Source organism: Chiloscyllium plagiosum, chromosome 14 (genome assembly GCF_004010195.1).
Source record: "Chiloscyllium plagiosum isolate BGI_BamShark_2017 chromosome 14, ASM401019v2, whole genome shotgun sequence".
NCBI classification, from domain to species: domain Eukaryota; kingdom Metazoa; phylum Chordata; class Chondrichthyes; order Orectolobiformes; family Hemiscylliidae; genus Chiloscyllium; species Chiloscyllium plagiosum.
The window spans coordinates 78,197,612-78,220,977 of record NC_057723.1 but is presented as its reverse complement, the minus strand read 5'-3'; the positions used below and the strand labels follow the sequence as shown (position 1 = coordinate 78,220,977).

General features: G+C 42.2%; 1 protein-coding gene across 2 annotated transcripts in view; it reads left to right on the top strand.

The window, feature by feature from the left end:
• LOC122556824 (AT-rich interactive domain-containing protein 5B-like) overlaps positions 1 to 23,113 on the top strand; it is a 95,253-nt gene extending 72,140 nt beyond the window's left edge. For both annotated transcript variants that reach the window (XM_043704035.1, XM_043704037.1), the window contains exons 9-12: positions 10,232 to 10,284; positions 11,023 to 11,120; positions 15,010 to 15,193; positions 20,462 to 23,113. In XM_043704035.1, coding sequence (XP_043559970.1) covers positions 10,232 to 10,284; positions 11,023 to 11,120; positions 15,010 to 15,193; positions 20,462 to 22,630 — 2,504 coding nt within the window. In that variant the 3' untranslated portion in view covers positions 22,631 to 23,113. The remainder of the gene's footprint in view (positions 1 to 10,231; positions 10,285 to 11,022; positions 11,121 to 15,009; positions 15,194 to 20,461) is intronic.
• Positions 23,114 to 23,366: the final 253 nt, after the last annotated feature.

The window sequence follows — 23,366 nt, the reverse complement described above, 5'->3', positions numbered from 1 at the left end:
TACATGTCTCCTCCTGGCTGATGGCATGGGATTGTTCTTAGAAGAAGCTCTTTCTAGAAATATAAACTGCCTCCCAAACCCATTGCTTTCTCCACTAGTTTTTTTTTCTCAATTTGCATATGTAGGAAGATCAACATTGGCAAAATATTAGGTTTTGTTTTGCTGAAATGAACTTTGTAAGCCCTGGATTGTAATATTTCCTCCAAGATATGACTTTGCAGCAATTTGTAAAATAGTGCCGTGCGGGAAATGAGCTGTGCCCCCCTCCCGGTTCCCTTTTGAGGCATCAAAGGGGCATTGGAACAAATAGCTGCACACAACAAAAAAAAGTAAGTGCAAATAACTCCATAAGATATAAGAGCAACATTGGGCCATTCAGCCCATCAAGTCTGTTTTGCCATTTGATCGAGGTTGATAGGATAATGGGGTTGTGAAACCTGCCTTCTCCCCATAATCCTTGATCCCCTTACTAATCAACAATCTAATGAACATCTGATGCTCGAGGATCCAAGATGGCGGCGACCCAACAAGTCTGAGTCTATAGTGCTCCTCCCAAGACTTGGGCAAAGTGGGCCACCCGCCTCCACCACACTCACCAAATCGTTTATAATAGTTTTTACTTAATGTAATTAGTTGCTCAGTACTGAATTTAAACAATTTAATCTCCAGTTAAAATGACTAAAGGGAAGGGAGCCCGCAGTTCTCAGCAGGCAGGAGCCCCTTCCCCACCCTCCCTAGCTGCAGCAGAGGCATCCGCAGCCGCCCCGGGGGACTTACCGACGGTGGAGAGCCTCGTGGAAATAATCTCCAAACTCGATGCGAAGATCGACACTTTCATCGAAGAAACCCGGAGCAGATGGAATTCACTCTCTGCTGCGCTACAAAAGCACGACCGAGACATCAAGGAAATCGAGCGCCGAGTCAGAGGGACAGAGCTAAAGGCCACGACCTCCGAGATCATAGCAGAATCGGCCGTGGATCGGGTCCGGACTCTCCAATAGCGAGTCCGGACCTTAGAGAATCACATTGACTACCTCGAGAATCGGGGTCGTCAAAAATATTCGTTTGCTGGGCCTTCCCGAACGGGAAGAGGAAGGCCAGCTTAGTGTTTCTCGAGAAGTGGCTGCCACAGCTTTTAAATCTGGAGGCTGGATCAGGCCAGGTAAGGGTAGAATGGGCCTACCGGGTCGCAATACGCAGGCCCGGCTCGAACCAGCGCCCACGCCCGGTCCTGTTCCGGCTGCAGAGCTACAAGGAGAGGCAGATACTCCTAGAAGCGTCCAGAAATCTTGGGAAAGATCTCCAAACCATGATCTATAAAGAATCCAAGATTATGTTATTCCAGGACTTTTCCCCAGCTCTGGTCCAAAAGAGGAAGGCGTTTGACAAAGCGAAGAAGTGTTTAAGGGACTTAAATATTCAGTACTCCTTGCGCTACCCAGCGGCGCTACGCTTTAACCATGAAGGATCCGTATATAACTTCGGATCGCTGGAAAAGGCTAAGGAATTTTTGGACACTCTTAGATAAATTGTAAGAGTTAATTGATGTTGTTTTGCTCTTCCCCCCCACTCTGGTTTACACCCCTTTTTTATATTAATCCCTTTCTCTACCTTACTGTTTAATATTATCTTCGGGGGGTGTGGAGAGGGGTTTATTTATTTGTTCTCTACTTAGGTAATTTCTCCACCGTTTTTTTAATGTAGGTGGGGGGAGGTGGTTACCTTTATCCTTTTTTATATCTGTCTTTAGGAACAGGGTTGTTTTCCCCTGTTATTTTGTATTACTATATTTAATTATTACTTGTTGAGGCTGTAATTTTGTAGTTATATATGTTTATACATGGTATTAACATTACCAAATATAGCCAGGTGTTGGTGTGGGTGGGGGGGTAGGGTGCTCACTGTTAACTCTAGCTCTGTAGTATATTTGAATTTTCTTCATCCTATCGTGGGGTGCCTGGGTCAATGGTGGGGCACTGATTGGGAGAGGATATGATGGACTTTTGGAAAGGAAGTGATGCCCCCTGGGAACAAGGGGGAGAATCTCCATTTAAATACGTTTTATATTTTTTTAAATTTAGAAATAGTTTTATTTATTATATTGATGCGAGTGTATTAAAGAGCTTTTATTTTTGTGAATTTTATATGCGCTATTCTCGGGATGTCGAGATAGAGTTTCCCCTCCCGAGGGATCTCTGACTTGCCCGGACGATTATGGTTAATCAGTCGGTTAAATGGTGCACCTGGAATGTCAAGGGGAGTAATTCACCAATCAAAAGGAAGAAAATATTATCAAACCTCAAGAAAGGGTTGATATAGCTCTCCTACAGGAGACACATTTACTGGATAAAGAACACTTGAAATTACAACAGGGTGGATTTGATCAGGCCTTCTTTTCTTCCCTCAGCTCAAAAAGCAGGGGAGTTGTTATTCTTCAGAAGAATTTCCCTTTCAAAATCCTAAATCAGATAAAAGACGAATCTGGACGATATGTTCTAATTAAAGCCCTTATAAATGGAGAGGAATATGGGATCTTAAGTTTGTATTGCATCCTGGCACATCCTTTTAAATTTAAAACAGAAGCCTTCTCAAAATTGATGGCTCTCTATGCTCGTCATACAATTATAGGGGGAGACTTTAATTGTATTATGGATCAGGAAATAGATAGGATTCCCAAGAGTACTGCAGGAGTATCTCCCAGATCTAGACAATTGATGGATCTGAACAAAGAATTAGGATTAGTAGATGTATGGAGATGTCTTCATCCACAGGGCAGAGATTTTTCTTTTTACTCCAATCCACATAAATGCCATACTAGAATTGATATGTTTTTTGCCCCCTCGATTTTTTTTAAAATTCCATATCATCCTGTAAAATAGGCAGTATAGCAATTTCTGATCACGCTGCTGTATATATGGAAATCCAAGGCGAGGAACAATGGGACATCCCCTTGGCATTGCCGTATGGACCCCTTCCTGATGAAAGATAGTAAATTTGTAAAGTACTTCTCTCAAGAATTTAAAACTTTTTTAGAAATTAATTTAGGTACGGCTAGCAACCCATCAATGATGTGGGAGACCATCAAAGCTTACGCGCGAGGTTTGATCATCTCCTACTCAGCGACCCAGAAGAAATTAAAGGGAGAACAACAGCGTCTGCTCGAAGCTCACTTAAAAGCAGCTGAAACAGCATACGCTGACAGACCTTCTATTATCAAATTACAAAGGATTACGGCCCTTAGGACAGCTTTAAACACCACGCCTACCCAAACGGCTAAGAGGGAAATATTATTTGCAAAACAAAGGTTATATGAATTTGGCGATAAACCTGGTAGATACTTAACATTTCTTGCAAAGGGAAAAAGGGCCCCTCACTATCACGTCTATCAAGGAAAGTGCGGGTAGTCTGACTCATGATCATTAAAGGATTAACCCAATCTTTACAAAATTTTATTCTGATTTGTATAAATCGCAGGATTGTGAAGACAGGACTAGGAGGATGCAATCATTTTTTAAAAACCTGACCTTTCCGGGCCTAACTCCAGAACAGGTATCGGTCTTGAATGTTCCCTTAACGAGTCAAGAAATACTTGACGCAATTAGGCAACTTCAGAGCGGTAAGGCACCTGGCCCAGATGGCTTTCAAGCTGAATTCTATAAAGAATTTACAGGAATATTGGCTGGTCCACTTATGGACATGTATAACTATTCATACAGTCAGGGCTGTCTCCCACCTTCGCTGAAAGAGGCAAATATCTCTCTTATCCTCAAAAAAGGAAAGGACCCAGAAGATTGCGCGTCATACAGGCCAATACCCTTGCTAAATGTAGATTTTTAAAATCCTTTCTAAAACGTTCGCATTGAGGCCAGAGAGGGTATTGCCACATATCATAAAGGTGGATCAGACGTGGTTTATTAAGGGCCGTAGATCATCCAATAATGTCAGAAGGGTTTTGAATGTGATTCAAACCTGCCATCTGGGAAAGATACCAGGAGTAATAGTCTCATTAGACGCGGAAAAGGCATTCGACAGGGTTGAATGGTCATATCTGTTTTACACATTGGAAAGGTTTGGTGTTGGAAAGGTGTTTACCAAATGTGTCTCAACACTGTATAGTGATCCCAAGGCAGTTGTGATTACCAATGGATTAGGCTCGGATAGCTTCAGTGTGGATAGGGGCTGCCGTCAGGGATGTCCTCTCTCTCCATTGCTATTTACGCTAATAATTGAACCACTTGCAGAAGCTATACGGGCTGATTCTAATATAATATAAAGGTAAACATAAAATTACCCTTTATGCAGATGATGTTCTACTATTCCTCAGTAATCCCCTGATGTCTGTGCCTTGCTTAATCCAAGTTATTAATACATTTAGTGCATTCTCAGGCTATAAAATTAATTTCTCAAAATCGGAGGCTATGCCAATGGATGGCCTTGCTAGTATATCACACTTAGTGGACAGATCCCACTTTCCGTTTCGGTGGTCTCTGGAGGGTTTCTTATATTTAGGCATCTTTATTACCCCAGTATTTGGTCAGTTATACAAGGATAACTTTGTGCATTTACTGGAAAGCATAAGGCAGGACCTCCAGCGATGGGGAGACCTTCCAATTTCCTGGCTGGGTAGAATAGCACTAATTAAAATTAATGTCCTGCCCCGTCTCCAAACCCTATGAGAATGCTTCCGGTGATGCTGCCGAGGATGGCTCTACGTAAATTATATGGCTGGTTGGTTCCTTTATCTGGAATCATAGACGGCCCCTCATTAAGCTGAAGAAGCTACATCTTCCACAGGCAAGGGGAGGATTGGATTTCCCAGATTTTAGGCAATATCAGTTAAGTTCCCTATTAAATTACATAGCTGATTGCGGGTCAGACAAGACCCAATCAATCTGGCTGGGCATCGAGGCTTCTCAAGTAAAATGCCCACTTATTAACCTCTTGTTTTTAGACAAGAGGAAAATCATCACTGATCAATATAAAAACCCTATAATACTAAACACAATTAAAGCTTGGAATATAATGCGGCAAAATGGCTAACACGAGGGGTCATAGTTTTAAGCTGGTTGGAGGAAAGTATAGAGGGGATGTCAGAGGTGGGTTCTTTACACAGAGTTGTGAGAGCATGGAATGCGTTGCCAGCAGCAGTTGTGGAAGCAAGGTCATTGGGGACATTTAAGAGACTGCTGGACATGCATATGGTCACAAATTTGAGGGTGCATACATGAGGATTAATGGTCGGCACAGCATCATGGGCTGAAGGGCCTATTCTGTGCTGTACTATTCTATGTTTTATATTCTAAAATGAGGGCAACTCATAAAACATCCCCTATGCTCCGATAGTGGGAGCATGGGGATTTCAACCGGGGCTATAGATGCCACTTTCAAACTCTTGGAGATCTAGGGGTATCTCCTGTTTAGTGGATCTGTTTGAGGAGGGGGTCCTGATGTCTTTTGAACAGCTGCATCAGAAATTCGGATTACCTAATGGAGACCTCTTTCGATACTTCCAAATTCGAGATTACATACAGAAGAAGGCTACGTAATCAGATAGAGAACGTAGAGTGTTATGGCCAATGGGGGTATCTTCCATCAGCACTATTTGTAATTTATTACATGAAGTATCGGGAGAGTGGGCTCTGTATCTATCCTTTTGGGCTTTTGGAACTTACCCTCCCTGGATATGCACAGAAAGAGATTATTTTCTATTCTCTCTTTCTGTGCAAAGAAAAATATTTTGGTAAACTGGGTGGCTGAGGGCCCCCCTGGACTTTTGAATTGGCTCAGAATAATCATGGAATGTATTCCCCTTGACTTCCTTACAAATATGGTGCACCAAAAGACCGAATTATTCCATAAAATATGGCAGCCCTTCTTGAATTATATAAATACAGATATTTCGGCCATCCTAACAAGGGCTTTTATTTAATTGAGATGGCAAACCTGGCTGGTCCGGGGCCCCTTGGGAGAGGAATCCCGCACAAATATGGGTTTTGTTACGATCTGATGTCAACACATTCCGAGCATGTATCTCACTACCCAATTTCTGTGTTATCGGTCGGTTTTTCTTCTTCTCTGAATAATGTAAGAGACTTAATTATACACTCTGGTTAGCTGTAGGTTAGATTAGTAGTTAGTTGAGTTTTGTTTTTTCTCTCGGTATCTCTTTTTCTGTTTGATAAATTTTGGTTATTTATTTAAGATTTAATTGTATATCAATGTTTATACTTGGGTTATTTTATTTGTAAACTTGTAAAGATATGTTAAATCTTCAATAAAAATATCTATAAATAAAAACATCTGACGCTCTACCAACTGAGCTACCGGGGGCTCCCAGATACTGGATGACTGAAGTAAAAATAATTAGTAATACTCAGTAAATCAGGCATCTCCTTTGGAGACCAAAGCAGAGATAATGATTTAGGTTGATTACCTTTTCTGTAGAGATAACATGTTTGGTTAGCATTATGTTTTAATTCATTCTTGGATTCCAGGGCAGCTACAGAGAAACTATTTCTTAATCTTACAGTTAAAATTAAACCATTCAGTGACCGCATTAGGCCTGTAATTTTCCCATAGATTCTCCTCCTGACAAGAATATGAATACTGGGTCAACTGATTTTTTTTTTGTAAAACTGAGGTCAGTAAAATTTTGAGAGAAATCTATCAAGGAACATGGAACAAAGCTCCCCCTTGGCCGTGTTCAGATTGAATGACCTGAATAACAAAATTGAACTAACTCTCAGGTGTGGAATGATTCACTCCTGAATTTATGGCAATAGACAGTAGGTGCAGGAGTAGGCCATTCGGCTCTTCGAGCCTGCACCACCATTCATTATAATCATGGCTGATCATCCTCAATCAGTATCCTGTTCCTGCCTTATCCCCATAACCCTTGATTCCACTATCTTTAATAGCTTTATCCTTCTCTTTCGTGAATGTATCCTTTTGGGGCAGTACATTCCACACACCCACCACTCTCTGGGTGAAGAAGTTTCTCCTCGGCTCTGTCCTAAATGGCCTACCCCGTATTTTTAAACTGTGTCCTCTGGTTCGGGACTCACCCATCAGCGGAAACATGTTTCCTGCCTCCAGAGTGTCCAATCCATTAATAATCTTCTACGTCTCAATCAGATCCCCTCTCATCTTTCTAAACTCAAGGGTATACAACCCCAGTCGCTCTAATCTTTCAACATCTGATAGTCCCGTCATTCCGGGAGTAGACCTCATGAATCTACGCTGCACTCCCTCAATAGTCAATATGTCCTTCCTCCAATTTGGAGACCAAAACTGCACACAATATTCCAGGTGCAGTCTCACCAGGGCCCTGTACAGCTGCAGAAGAACCTCTTTGCTTCTATGCTTGATTTCTCTTGTTATGAAGGCCAGCATGCTATTAGCCTTCTTCACTGTCTGCTGTACCTGCATGCTTGCCTTCATTGACTGTACAAGAACACCCAGATCTCTCTGTACTGCCCCTTTACCTAACTTGACTCCATTTAGGTAGTAATCTGCCTTCCTGTTCTTGCCACCAAAGTGAATAACCATACATTTATCCACATTAAACTGCATCTGCCATGCATCAGTCCACTCACCAAGCCTGTCCAAGTCACACTGTATTCTCCTAACATTGTCCTCACATTTCACCTTGCCACCCAGCTTAGTGTCATCAGCAAATTTGCTAATATTACTTTTAATACTTTCTTCAATATCATTAATGTATATTGTAAGCAGCTGCAGTCCCAGCACCGAACCTTGTGGTACCCCACTGGTCACTGGCTACCATTCCAACAGGGACCAGTTTACCGCTATTCTCTGCTTCCTGTCAGCCAACCAATTTTCAATCCAAGTCAGTATTTTGTCCCCAATACCATGTGCCCTAAGTTTGCTCACTAATCTCCTATGTGGGCCTTTATCAAAGGCTTTCTGGAAGTCCAGGTACACTATATCCACTGGCTTTCCCTTGTCTATCTTCATAGTTACATCCTCAAAGCATTCCAGAAGATTAGTCAAGCCCGATTTCCCCTTCGTAAATCCATGCTGTCTCTGCTAACTATCCTGTTACTGCTATCCAAATGAGTTGTAACTTCATCTTTTATAATTGACTCCAGCATCTTTCCCACCACTGACGTCAGGCTTAACTGGTCTATACTTCCCTGTTTTCTCTCTCGCTCCTTTCTTGAAACGTGGGGCAACATTAGCCACCCTCCAATTTTCAGGAACTGATCTGAATCTATGGAACATGATTACCAATGTCTCCACGATTTCTAAAGCCACCTCCTTTAGTACTCTAGGATGCAGACCATCAGATCCTGGGGACTTATCAGTCTTCAGACCTAACAGTCTCTCCAACACCATTTCCTGCTTAATATAAATTCCTTTCAGTTCATCCATTACCCTCTATCCTTCAGCCACTATTACATCTGGGAGATTGCTGTGTCTTCCCCAGTGAAGACAGATCCAAAATACCTATTCAACTCTTCTGCCATTTTCTTGTACCCCATAATAAATTCACCCGTTTGTCTTCAAGGGCCCAATTTTAGTCTTAACCATCTTTTTCTCTTTCCACATACCTAAAAAGTTTTTATTAATCTCCTTTTATATTTTTGGCTAGTTTGCCTTCGTACCTCATTTTTTCTATGTATTGCCTTTTCGTTATCCTCTGTTGCTCTTTAAAAGTTTCTCGGTCCTCCAGCTTCCCCCTCATCTTTGCTATGGTATACTTCTTCTCTTTTATCTTTATACAGTCCTTAACTTCCCTCGTCAGCCATGGCTGACCCTGCCGTGGGATCTATCTTCCCCTTTGGAATGAACCGATCTTGCACCTTCTGCATTATTTCCAGAAATACCTGCTGTTGTTCCCCTGCCGTCCCTGCTAGGATATTGAACCCTTGAACTTTGGCCAGCTCCTCCCTTGGAGCTCCATAGTTCCCTTTGTTCAACTGCAATACTGACACTTCCGATTCTCCCTTCTCCCTCTCAAATTGCAGATTAAAACGTACCATATTAAGGCAAACTGTATGCAATGCATGCTGGGACAAAGGTGTAAAGAAATCCTATAACTGGTATCTTTTAAATCAGCACGCATCCCAGCTTTGCAAATGGAGCGAGATGAGTTGGAATAAAACAGCAGGATTTTCTGAAGTGCACCAAGTGGTTAAACTGGTTAAACCTATTGTAAGACAATGCAACCATTTGGTCTTCAACCAATAAGGATGTGCTGCCTGTAGAACCAGGTGACTGATGGGTGTTTTAGCCTTTTTCTGGACAGCTAGCAATGTTTCAGAGTTACTTTGGTATGTTGTTGTCATTATCCAGTCACATTTAACTTTAAAATTCAGAGATGCATTCTTCCGTCTTACGTCGAAACAAAATTAGCTCTTCTGAACAAGTGAGTGTTGTGGAAGACAACCTGTCCCCCTCCTACTTAATCAGGGAATTTCAGATCATTTGTTACCTTTGTCACTTTTTTACTAAATAAACTGCTTGACACGTTTTTATTGTTTTAAGTACTCGTAGCAAACTTTTGTTACTGACACTTGACCAGGTGTTATATCTCATCTGTGCTCCATTTTGTCATTAACCCAGACCATTTCAGCTTTGCAGTTTTTCTATTCGGTCTGTTAAAGTGTAAACACATCTAACCTGAATCCAACCTGTTCTGTTTCAGTATTAATCTTAGTTTGAAGGTGTTATGACTCTCAATTTGACATGAGATTTTTGGGGTTTAAAGGGTAAGCTTGCTTGTATGAAATTTCCAAAAAGCAAATGGATTACTGTTGTCCTTTTGTGATTACTATCATTTGTATAACCTTGTGTGCTCCTTTTAGTTCTTTTAACGTAATAATTAATGTTGTAGTGTCTATCAGGACATTTTCCTCTTTGATCATTGGGTTTTCTGTTCAGTTTAAATAATGTTGGACTGAGTCAGTTGCTCTTGCTTTCTGGATTAGTGGTGCTGGAAGAGCACAGCAGGTCAGGCAGCATCCGAGGAGCAGTAAAATCGAAGTTTCGGGCAAAAGCCCTTCATCAGGAATACAGCTCTTGTTTTCTCCTGGCCAAAGGAGCCTTGACTTTTAAAAGCATTTTTCACGCTGTGTTTGAATTGAAAGTGTGCGTGCTGTAAGAGCTATATTCTAAATTTAGTCAGTGAATGGGGGTGTTCAGATTAAGTTATTTTTGAAAATCCACTGCTTACCCACAGTGACATGCTTTTCTCTTTGTTTATCAGTTGATCTATTCATAATGTTCACTGTTACACAACGGCTTGGAGGATATGAAGCAGTAAGTGTACTTCCTCTTATTTTTGCAGAGCTGTTAAAACATGTCTTTTTTAGCTGCTTTTAACATAAAGTACTTCTTGGAACTCACTGACTCAAATGTAATGAAGAAATTATAAAATTCAGAAATTTCCATTCACCTTGGGGAATCTATCTACCTATCTATCATTCCAGTTTGCCACCTCGGTTAAGTTGGCATTTTTCTCAGATGCATCATTCCCCAGGATGTATCTTGAAAGCCCTTTTCTATGACTATGACGTCTATAATGACCACAATGATGTCAAGTATGCAATCACCATGAGCACTGTTTCGCCATTCTCATTCCTTTCTCCCATCACTTTGCGGAGTATTCCGGTGTTCTGTGTGCGATTTTTGTTTCAGCAGCATGTGAAGTATAAGGCACCTTCCCATACTCTGACCTGCTTCAGTGTAGTGTATTTACCACAGCTGTGGTATTTGGTGAATTTATTTCCTTCCTTCACTGGGCAACTTTCTAACTGGGTTTAGGGTAATTACCTACTCTGTTTTTAAGAAGCTCAGCACTGTTATTACATCAAAACAGAAGACGGTGCTCCTGATAGGGTAATGCTGAACCACAGGCTGTTGTAGCTAATTCTTGCTTTGAAACATGGTCAATATTTTGAGAAGTTTTTACCTTCTTTTGAAAGTCATTGATTGTGCAGTTTTAAATTTTAAGCTGACAATGGCCTTTTGTTAAAGGATTCTGATTTCTTGTTGCAGGTGACTGCCCGCCGGTTGTGGAAGCATATCTATGATGAGCTGGGTGGTAACCCAGGGAGTACTAGTGCTGCCACCTGTACCAGGAGACATTACGAGAGGTAGAGTACATTGCATCTCACTGCCCACCTTCACTGTTAAAACTCCAGCTGTGCTTGAATCCATCTTTGTCAGGCAATAGACCAAACTATTACCAGGGCGTCTGTTTGTACCTGAGCGTGATGAGGTGGCTCAGGGTGCATGAAAGAGGTAATCAGCGACTGTCTTGTAACCATACAATTTGGACCATCTTCACTTGGATGGACAGACACCCAGGTTCCCTGATTTTCATCTTACAATATCTTACAATGTTTACCTCTGGAAATGGGCACAATTCAATTCCTAGAGCAGTGTGTCAGGAAACTTTTAAGTTCAGCCCAAGTGAAATGTGGCCAACCTATTCATAGGGGCAGTAATGGTATGGAGTGTGCTCAAAGATGACTTTATTCCTGCGGGTTCAAAGGCAGTCCACATCTGGACACTAAGTGAATTGAACAGCGATACACTCTCTCGTTCCTAGCATATTGTGATTCGTACTGAAATTTATTCAAATAGAATGATAATCAGATAATTTAAAGAGACACAATGCATTCTTATATTGAGTAGTATTTGGTAAGATGTAAGGTAGAACATGATGATGCGGTTTGTATTTAAATGTCTTCATCTTGCTGAAATAACACCAACTGGCTTTGTAGTTTACTTATTAACAGCAAAATATTAATCCTCTTAAAAGTAAGAGGTGAACCAAGTGTAAGTTTTGACCGATTGGTAATGTGTTCATCTCTGAATCAGAAGTTCATTGCCTTCTCTAGAGATTAATCACTTACAGGCTGACTCCGAGAGCTTTTACAGGCCTGAGGATTATGCCTTTCATAGAAGTTGTTAAATCAGTGCCCTACAAATCTTCTCAGATGAGGCTGGAGGATACTACAGCACAAATTGAAAAGAAGTGCAGTTCTGCAATTATTTTGAGCAGTATTTATGCTGCAACTAACTTTATTAAAATAGATTGGTCTCCATGCCAATGTGGGACCTTGCTGCATCTGCCTGATTCACAGCAATGGTAATGTTTCAAAAGCACGTACAGCAAACCGTTTTAACCAGCATCTTATCAATTGATGTTCCTGATAAACTGGCAAAAATTATTTACCTCAAATATTGTGAAGGTTACTGTATTTATTCTATCCAATTATTATAGTTTTTGAAATTTATTTACCTCAATGGAAATATTTTGGTTCAATTGAACGGCCCCACACAATATCAACAGTCAATTCATATTTTGAGTCAATTTCTCCTCAAATACCGTGATGTCTAATTAGTCAGCTGAGGGTGTGAGTGAGAAGGTTCTGTTGGTAAGTTTTATTTAAGGCAAAGTTGCACTATTATCTGTAATTTGTGCTGTAACTAAAGTCTGACAGTGATGGGGTGTACCCCCTACATTCTGTTTCTATTACTTATTATGTGTGTGTTTACATTCTTTGTGGACGACCTTGATTATTCTGAATAATTAATCAATCAGCACATTCCTGATTCCATAGGTACTGGTTAATAATGTTTACTGTAATTACAAAGTATTTTTGAATCCCCCAAGGATATAAAAGACCCTGTATAAATCGTAATCCTTTTTCCTCAAATGATACCTAGAAATGTTTTGCTTTGTGTTTTATTGCTTAAGTTCAGTAGTTATTACACTTTATCTGATAACATCAGTGGCATTTGTATGACTAATATAGTGTAGGCTAAGAGGAACGTCGTCGCAGATTTTCTGCCACATACCAGTCAGGAAGAAGTCAAACTAGCAGGACTTCAATACATTCCTTAAAGTCTTTCACAGCAAATCGGGGAGTTTGACATGGAGTGACAGTTGTAATGTAAGAAATGTGGCAGCAACTTTCGGCAGAGGAAAGTCCCACCAACAGGGAATAATGGCGTCACCTGGGAGGGCAGATGTGACATTGGCTGAAAGTTTACACCAAACAAGGCAGCACTCCCACACTCACCTCACAACCACCCAAATGTGCTGGGATAGGTTATTGTCTGAAGTCTCTGCAGTAAATCTTGACCCAAAGTCTTTTAAATCAGAGTGGAGAGCAGTAATGCAGAGCTCCGACGTGAAAAAAAAATTAAAAGGCAGTTAATTAATAACATGAGATGGGGATGTTGGAGAACTGAAAGAGTGAGCAGCTGAATATGAGCAAGTTTCACTGGTTTGCAGAGAATGGGTGACCAGTTTCTGTTTTGACTTTTGAGATTCTATATTTAGAGACATGAAGTATTAATCATTTTGAACTTTCAGGTATGTAGAAGCAGATCCTGATGAACTGGTTTCCAGACCTTTATTCCAATAAAACTATTGTTCTGATATCATTATTGATTTCCAGCAAGTGTATAACCGTTTCATGTATAAGTTCTGATCTCTCTGAATAAAGAGCCTCAGTGGAATGTAAGAAAGGAGTTGGAGCTGTTTGTAAAGGAGGGGGAGAGAGGAATATGCAGTGTCTTTGCTTGGCTTGTCTGCTGGCAGCTTTTATTAACAAAAGGGGCTAATAGAGAAGGGAGTCTTTCCTGTACACCGTAAACACATTCCAGCATTTTGCAGGCCAGAGAGTGTGAGAAAAAATTTGCTTTTGAAGGTAACTCTGCCCAGCTGAACTAGACCAGTCTTTGTGCTTTAATGTGCAGACACCACCTGAGTGTATCAGTTGGAAGATGACTAGAAATCAACTTTTGGGCTCTGATGTTTGCATGAATTCTGTTTTAAATTTGAAGTATAGTTGATTCTTTAGTAAATTTCATCACCTTTTTTAAGTCTTTAACCCGAGATTGTGTTGCAGCCATGAAAACATATATGGTACAGTTGGATGTGGCTTCTCACAAACTTGGTGTTAACTAATTTGACTTTAGTATCCAACCTCGCCCCTCCACCACCCAAAAATAACTGTCTACGCTGCATTCCTGCAAGATACTCAAACCCTACAGTCTTGCTAAGACACTTACACCTATATCTATGCATCATACATAGTTTAAGGCTGTCCACAGGCAGGGGTTAGCTTATGTAGAAAATGAAAATGTTCCACCCACTGCACGTCTGACATTGTTTAAGTACATTAAAGGCTTTTGCCTCTTCGCCATTTATTCATATCTCTTGAACCTTGGGTCGCTCTGAATTAGTCCGTATTCAGTGATGAGGTCACAGGTATAGACAGGAGAACTTTGTAAGTAAAATAAATGTGTTGCAAAACTTAAGCTGGTTCAGAAAAGATTTACAAGGATGTTGCCAGGATTGGAGGGTTTGAGCAAAAAGGAGAGGCTGAACAGGCTGGGGCTGTTTTCCCTGGCGCGTTGTAGGCTGAGGGGTGACCTTATTGAGATTTATAAAATCATGAGGGGCATGGATAGGGTAAATAGACAAGGTCTTTTCCCAGGGGTAGCAGAATCCAAAAAGAGGACATAGGTTTAATGTGAGCGGGGAAAGATATAAAAGAAACCTAAGGGGCAACTTTTTCATGCAGAGCGTGGTGCGTGTATGGAATGAGCTGACCGAGGACATGATGGAGGCTGGTACAATTGCAGCATTTAAAAGGCATCTGGATGGGTATATGAATAGAAAGGGTTTAAGAGGGATATGGGCCAAGTGCTGGCAAATGGGGCAAGATTTATGTAGAATGTCCAAATTGGACCGAAAGTCTGTTTCCATGCTGTCCATCTCTCTGACTCTTGTCAGTTTCTTGAATATTTTTAAGGTAGAGGGTAATAGCCTTACAACCATTTCCTTAAGAATCTGTCTGATTCGCCGGTGGGTTGGATTGAGATTATGGTCTGATCTGTGTTGAATAGTAGAGCAGACTTGAGGGGCCGAATCGCCTACACCTGCTCCTTACCTCACTGTTTATGAAAGGTGTGAAAATGATGTTGGAACGCCTGGGTGATTCCGCTGCTGTCTCTCTGCAGGCTGATCCTACCGTATGAACGCTACCTCAAAGGGGAGGAGCACAAACCACTGCCACCAGCCAAGCCACGCAAACACACTACAAGCACATCGGATGACTCTGAGAAAGATGTCAAAACGAAAAACGGGGAGCCGAGCTTAAAAGTGAAAAAGATTCCAGAATCCACTCGAATGTCTGAGAAAGAGGTGCGATTTCCCCTCGTTCCAATGGGTACTAATTTACATTTGGGCTCATTGTACAATGTTCTGTCCTCAAGATCAGTAGGACTTTCTTGCTTTCACTCTGTAGTCTCTGCTTGGCAATATTCCTATAGCATGCAGCTTGGATCCTTGGCAAAGTCCTTTGGAACAAGCAGAAGCTTCAGTATCAAAAAATTGAATTGCACTGTTTGCCAGCAATTGTGCTGGGTTGTAACTGACACTGATAAATTGCAGCCTAGTTATTTTTATGAAAGAAAAAGACCTGAAAGCATTTTATATGCTGTTTTTGCCATGAGCCAGCTATTCACTGAGCAGAAAGTGGTGATAGTGTCATAAATGTATTTGGATTTCAAGCTGACTTTAGAGAAACCCTTGTGGTGTCATGTTAAATTGAAACGTTGCAATAAACAAATTTACTTATCCCCTAGAGTCTCCTAAACTAGCAAGTGATGGAAGGGAGGGTACACTGCTAGTTCAGTAGCAGTACTGCTTTACCATTTTGTGCAGGGATGCAAACCTTTGTAGAAATGATAAATCAGAATGCATATCCTCCGTGTGAGCAACAGACCTATCACTACAGACTTGTCCTTTGTACCTTGTTAGTTCTCTCTGTCCTTCATCCATCAGTCTAATCAGTCTAACCTATTCCTAAACATTCTCAATGGACCTGCTTCAGTCTCAAGTGAAGTAGCTAGCTGATTATTGCCATACCTTTTTTGTGCCTCTTGGCTGGGGTTGTGCTTTTCTTTAATTGTCCATCTGCTGACCTGGTTGAAAAATTACTGAAGAGGAAAATGGGACATTTAATCTCTGTACCCCCAGTATTTATTGCTAAGGTCTGGAGTTCTATGTGTCATCTGTGGTTTGTTTGCAAAGTTCCCAAGCTGAAACAGCAGCACTTGAGACTGACCCAGTGCTGCATTCATGCAACATTTTTTTTTCCCTATGTGATTGAATGTTTGGCAGTCAGGTTGGTGATCCTTGTGGGAAAGCTCAGGGCCTAGGAATCTGTCCAAACTGCAGAGCTGACTTTGAACCTGAAGAGTTTTTTTTTCTCTCTCCTTCCTAGAAAGCATTGTGTTTGTGGTTCCAGGAATGTTAACAATGTAGGCACGTGGTTGGGAGGGATGGGACTTCATAGACAAGTGTGACAGGAAGGATAGAAGGGGAGGCAGGAGAGGAGGGGGAGTAATCATTTTGGTAAGGAATAGTATCACTGTCGCACTTGGGGAGGATATTCCTGGAAATACATCCAGGGATGTTATCTGAGTGGAACTGAGAAATAAAGGGATGATCACCTTTATTGGGATTGTATTTCAGAGGAAAATTGAGAAACAAACTTGTAAGGAGATTTCCGTTATCTGTAAGAATAACGGGTGGTTATGGTAGGGGATTTTAACTATCCAAATATAAACTGGGACTGCCATAGTGTTAAGGGTTAGATGGAGAGGAATTTAAGTGTTTACAGGAAATTTTTCTGGTTCAGAATGTGGATGTACCTACTAGAGAAGGTGCAAAACTTGACCTACTGTGGGGAAATAAGGCAGGGCAGGTGACTGAGGTGTCAGTGGGGGAGCACTTTGGGGCCAGTGACCATAATTCTATTAGATTTTAAGTAGTGATGGAAAAGGATAGACCAAATCTAAAAGTTGAAGTTCTAAATTGGAGGAAGGCTAATTTTGGAACATGAGATAGCTTTGGCAAATAGGGTTAAGGAGAATCCAAAGTGTTTTTACAAATACATTAAGGACAAAAGAGTAACTAGAGAGAATAGTGCCCCTCAAAGATCAGCAAGGCAGCCTTTGTGTGGAGTGGCAGAAAATGGGGGAGACACTAAACGAGTATTTTGCATCAGTATTTACTGTGGAAAAGGATATGGAAGAGAGAGACTGTAGGGAAATATGTCCATATTACAGAGGAGGAAGTGCTGGAGGTCTTGAAACGCGTAAAGGTGGATAAATCCCCAGGTGTACCCTAGAATTCTGTGGGAAGCTAGAGAAGTGATTGCTGGGCCCCATGCTGAGTTATTTGTATCATCGATAGTCGCAGGTGAGATGCCGGAAGACTGGAGGTTGGCAAATGTGGTGCCACTGTTTAAGAAGGGTGGTAAGGACAAGCCAGGGAACTATAGACCGGTGAGTCTGACGTTGGTGGTAGGCAAGCTGTTGGAGGGAATCCTGAGGGACAGGATGTACATGTATTTTGAAAGGCAAGGACTGATTTGGGATAGTCAACATGGCTTTGTGGGTGGGAAATCATGTCTCACAAACTTGATTGAGTTTTTTGAAGAAGTAACAGAGAAGATTGATGAGGGCAGAGCAGTAGATGTGATCTATATGGACTTCAGTAAGGCGTTTGATAAGGTTCCCCATGGGAGACTGGTGAGCAAGGTTAAATCTCCTGGAATACAGGGAGAACTAGCCATTTGGATACAGAACTGGCTCAAAGGTAGAAGACAGAGGGTGGTGGTGGAGGGTTGTTTTTTAGACTGGAGGCCTGTAACCAATGGAGTGCCACAAGGATCGGTGCTGGGTCCTCTACTTTTCTTCATCTATATAAATGATGTGGATGTGAGTGTAAGAGGTACAGTTAGTAAGTTTGCAGATGATACCAAAATTGGAGGTGTAGTGGACAGCGAAGAGGGTTACCTCGGATTACAATGGGATCTTGACCAGATGGGCCAATGGGCTGAGAAGTGGCAGATGGAGTTTAATTCAGATAAATGAGAGGTCCTGCATTTTGGGAAAGCAAATCTTAGCAGGACTTATACACTTAATGGTAAGGTCCTAGGGAGTGTTGCTGAACAAAGAGACCTTGGAGTGCAGGTTCATAGCTCCTTGAAAGTGGAGTCGCAGGTAGATAGGATAGTGAAGAAGGCATTTGGTATGCTTTCCTTTATTGGTCAGAGAATGGAGTACAGGATTTGGAAGGTCATGTTGCGGCTGTACAGGACATTGGTTAGGCCACTGTTGGAATATTGCGTGCAATTCTGGCTTCCTTCCTATCGGAAGGATGTTGTGAAACTTGAAAGGGTTCAGGAAAGATTTGCAAGGATGTTGCCAGGGTTGGAGGATTTGAGTTACAGGGAGAGGCTGAACAGGCTGGGGCTGTTTTCCCTGGAGCGTCGGAGGCTGAGGGGTGATCTTATAGAGGTTTATAAAATCATGAGGCGGCATGGATAGGATAAATAGGCAAAGTCTTTTCCCGGGGGTCGGGGAATCCAGAACTAGAGGGCATGGCCAAAGGAGCAATCTTTTCATGGAGTCAGTGGATATAGGTGAAGTCTTAAATGAATACTAATCTGTATTCACAGGAGGAAAACATTATAGCCAAGGAATTCAGTTAGAATAGTGAGGTTCCAGAATATATGAAGATTAATGAGGTATTAGATGGTTTAGTGGGCATTCATTTGCATAATCTTCAGGCTTCTGTAGGGGGCAGGGAAGCTGCTGGTGCTCTAGTGGATATATTTAATATTACACTGACCATATACGAGGTACCAGAAGACTGGAGGATAGCTAATTTTGTTTCTTTGTTCTAGAAGGGCAGCAGAGATAGACCACGCATTACAGACCAAGTAGTCTGTCATGAGTGAAAGTATTGTACAAAATTCTGAAGTGGAGACCTTGGAGTGCTGGTTCATAGTTCCTTGAAAGTGGAGTTGCAGGTAGATAGGATGGGCATTTGGTATGCTTTCCTTTCTTGGTCAGAGTATTGAGTACAGGATTCGGGAGGTCATGTTGTGACTGTACAGGACGCTGGTTGGGCACTTTTGGAATATTGTGTGCAATCTGGTCTTCTGCCCATTGGTAGGATGTTGTGAAACTTGAAAGGGTTCAAAAAAGATTTACAAGGATGTTACCAGGGTTGGAGGATTTGAGCTAACAAGACAGGCTGAATAGGCTAGGACTGTTTTCCCTGGAGCGTTGGAAGCTGAGGGGTGACCTTTATAGAGGTTTATAAAATCATGAGGGACATGAATAGACAACGTCATTTCCCTGGGGTCAGTGAGTCCAGAACTAGAGGGCACAGGTTTAGGGTGAGAGGGGAAAGATATAAAGGAGACCTAAGGGGCAACTTTTTCACGCAGACAGTGGTGCGTGTATGGAATGAGCTGCCAGAGGAAGTGTTGGAGGCTGGTACAATTGCAACATTTAAAAGGCATCTGGATGGGTCTATGAATAGGAAGGTTTTATGGGCCAAGTGCTGGCAAATGGGACTAGATTAGGTTAGGATATCTGGTTGGCATGGGTGAGTTGGACCGAAGGGTCTGTTTCCGTGCTGTACATCTCTATAATATAAGAAATAGGTGTGTGTTGGGTATTTTTAAATTTGGATAACCGAATTTGTAACTTTAAAGCAAAAACAGAAAGAACTGCAGATGCTGAAAATCAAACGAGAGACATTGGTGGAAATAACCTCAGCAGGTCTGGCAGCTTCTGTGGAGAGAAATTGGAGTCAACATTTCAGGTCCTGTTTTTCTAAGTGTTACAGAATTCTAGTCCCTGTCCTCCTGTGCTGGCAGGTGATTGTGTTGATTGAGTAGGTTGGTGCACCATGTGCTGTGCAGTACTGAGCTCTCTCAAACAGGAATGCCTCCAACAAAGTTCCCTTTTGCTGTGCAGTTTCTTTAAAATTGTCGCACATCTTTAAAGGGGCTGTTTGTAGCGCATGGTCTGTTTTTCTCCTGAAGCCATTGTGCATCCGGCACCTTATATGGAATATTGGTCCCAAGTTTAATTCACACATTGCTGTGTTGGTAACTGTCATGTGGTCAATAGTGACGGTGGGTCTAAAAATACCCTCCCTGTCTCCATTGGACTGTTATCTGGTTAAGGAGAAAGTGAGGTCTGCAGATGCTGGAGATCAGAGCTGAAAATGTGTTGCTGGAAAAGCGCAGCAGGTCAGGCAGCATCCAGGGAACAGGAGAATCGACGTTTCGGGCATAAGCCCTTCTTCAGGGCTTATGCCCGAAACGTCGATTCTCCTGTTCCCTGGATGCTGCCTGACCTGCTGCGCTTTTCCAGCAACACACTTTCAGCTGTTATCTGGTTAATATTATCTGTAAGCTGGAAAGCACGCAGTTGTGAAAATGAACTTGAACAGGATTGGATTGCATTGTAATGAGCCCAGAGTGGGACAGGCTAATAACACTCTGGGCAATCAGATGATGGAGGCCAAAAGAGTTGCCTGTGGATTACTGTCTGGGGTAGAAGTGAGGCAAAAATTAACCATTTTCTTTTCCCTTTTCAGGGTAATCTAGCAAGTGCTGGAAGGTGCCAGGCCAAAAGCCAAAGGACTGTCCCTGCTCAGCACTCAGGTACTCTGGGTAACAGTCAAGACAAGCAGATACCAACTCCAGAACGTAAAAACCAAGATGACGGGGCATCCATTACAGGGGAGTATTCCAGAAACAAGGTCTTCCCCCTCTCTGATTTAGAAAAAGGTGAGAAGTCTGAGTCTGAAGTGCACCGAACACATGAACAACAATTGAAAAGACAGAAAAATAGCGAGTGCCCAAGTGTGGGAAACATCCAGTTGCAACCTCAGGACTTGTCCAGTGGCTCCAGTGTTAAAGAAAGTCGGCACATTGCCACCGAAGGAACTAAGTCCATCTTTCCATCTGGAATGTTCCAACACCTTCACTCTGGAATACTGAACTTCCAATTACCTGAAGGTGTGTCGCCTCTCGATGTTCTTAAAAGCAGGTTGGGCTTGACCACATCGAAAGGTGAATCCAGGCCAGCTTTTCCCAGGACACTCAAGGTGGACCAATCAAAAAGCATCAAACCAGATAGCAAAATGTACATCAAAACCTTGGGAGAAAGTGAAACGCAGAACATTACTTGGCTTAATCGGGAAGACTCTAAATGTGTTTCACAACCAAAGAAAACTTGCATTGGACAAATGAATGGAATTCGAGTAGTGAAAGGGAGCAGGTCTCCTGTATCCCTGTTAAGTAACTCCCATTCTACCAAACATGTTGCAGATTCCAGGGAAGAACGTAAAGCAAACCCAAGACCAAGAACATTTGAGGGGCTACATGTGAATAATGACAGTGGAGATTCACAAAGTCGCCTGGCCGAGGAGGGGTTGAATTTCAGCAAATGCGTGGATAGTAACTATGTGAATGATCGTAAAGGACAACTATCTGAAATGTTACCTCAAAATTTATCCAATAAACAATCACCACTACAGATGGAGACTTCAATGCAATATAGTGAACAGTCCTCTCCATTAAATCTCAGCAAGTCCAATAAGAATTCTTCAGGAAAGAGAGCCACAGATCTAATGCATGCACCCGTCTGTTTATCACGCAAGAGTGTCCCTCATTATCTGCTCCCTCGATCCTTACAAAATCATTGTGAGAACAGGGAAAACCGTAACAACAGTGAACGACTGGCTAAGAAACGGAGACTGGATTCTTATTGCACAAGGATGAGTGAGCAGAGAAGAGAATTTGTTCATTCAGATCATAGCTCTGGTGTTGAGTCACTGAGTCAGTCACCACTGAGCCTCAGTTCTCGAGTTGTGTCAGAGGATTTCCCTACAGATTTAAGCCTCCCAAAATATCCTAAAGTCCAGAGGCCAGAATGCACTTCGACCAATTCTGAGACCCCTCAAGACAGGAAAACTAAATTGAGTGCTGAGGCAGCAAGTACAAATCTCTCCCAGTTATCTTCCTCACCCCCTGCTGTTTCTGAAACAATAGCTACAGCAGCCAACAGCCAAAGGTCTCAAGCACAAAACGGGCCTCCGACTCCACTTGGAAGAACCTTGATCAAGGATGGGATAAAGAACTGTAAGGAGGAGCTCCCAAATGGCCCCAATAGGCCATTTTCATCAAATAGCAACATGGTATCGGCCAAACAAAGCCAGCTTGCACGTTGTCCAGAGGAATCCAGAAAAGAAGGTGAAGAGCCTTCTGATGATGAATTAGTCGCCTCTCGTGTAGACAAAGCTCAACCAGAAGAAAAACCTAAAGGGGACCACGAATCCAATCTGTCCCGTCATCAGGCCCCCTCCTCATTGAGTCAAGCAGACAATAAGAAGGGAACACCAACGAGCCCCTATCTACTTGGAGGCTACCATCCAGAACTCCATCACATGGCTGAGAAATTTGGAGCACGTTTTCAGCTGGTTGACTTGAATAAAAATTCTGCAAAGACACGAAAGTCTGACCCGGTTATTGTGCCAGTATTAACTCCTGGCCATCCTATTTCACCTGCTATGGTTCCTGGTTCTGTGCAACACCGACAACTCCTGGCTTCCCATTCCCAGCAAATGTATAACCACCTGCTGCGAACTTCAATGCTGCCTAACTTACCGTATGATGAGGTAGTAATGCACAGACTATCTACCAGCCCATCAACATTCTCTCCCTCCCACCTTTCTCCAGTTTACTCTGAGAAACGGGTGTGAACGGCTTTGCTACTTAAAGGTGGAACAGGTTATCTCAGATTTTCAAAAGCCGAAGATCGGCTCAACAATACGCAAGGTTGCACCCGTACTCACTTTTTTGCCTTTTGTTTCAGATTCGATGTGTTGTTAAAATTACTTTCTCCCTGCCAACTCTCCAAATCTCTAAGCGATGCATCAACTATGGCTTAGAGGGAGAATCTCAACTTGTCTGTAAATCCTGGTCTGTTACTCTAGGCAACTAGCAGTGATCTGGAGAATGGCTTGACTGTGTTGATGTGTCAGATTTACTTTTCTCTCCAAGGAGAATGGGGAGAAGTTAGACCGCTCATTTTCAACTCTTCCCAGTGACATCGTTGAGAGGAACTGGGTTCTGTAAATCTAGAAAAACCAAACGAACTGCGGTTATTGTAAATAAGAAACAAAAAACAAAATTGCTGGAGAAGCTCAACAGGCAACATCTGTGGAGAGAAATCAAAAGTTGAGGTTGCGGGCTGAGTGACCCTTCCTCAGAAGTTAGTTTCCTAGTTTCTGAGGAAGGGTCACTCAACCTGAAACGTTAATCTTGATTTCTTTTCACAGTACCTGCCAGGCCTGCTGAGCTGTTCCAGCAATGCCTGTTCCTGTTTCAGTAAATCAAGTCCGAGTTATATTGTAGCTTGTCAGAGACCGAGGGCAACTTGCTACTCCAGCAACAACCTTGTCGTCTTCCCGTTATCATGAAGCTGGCTGGAGATTT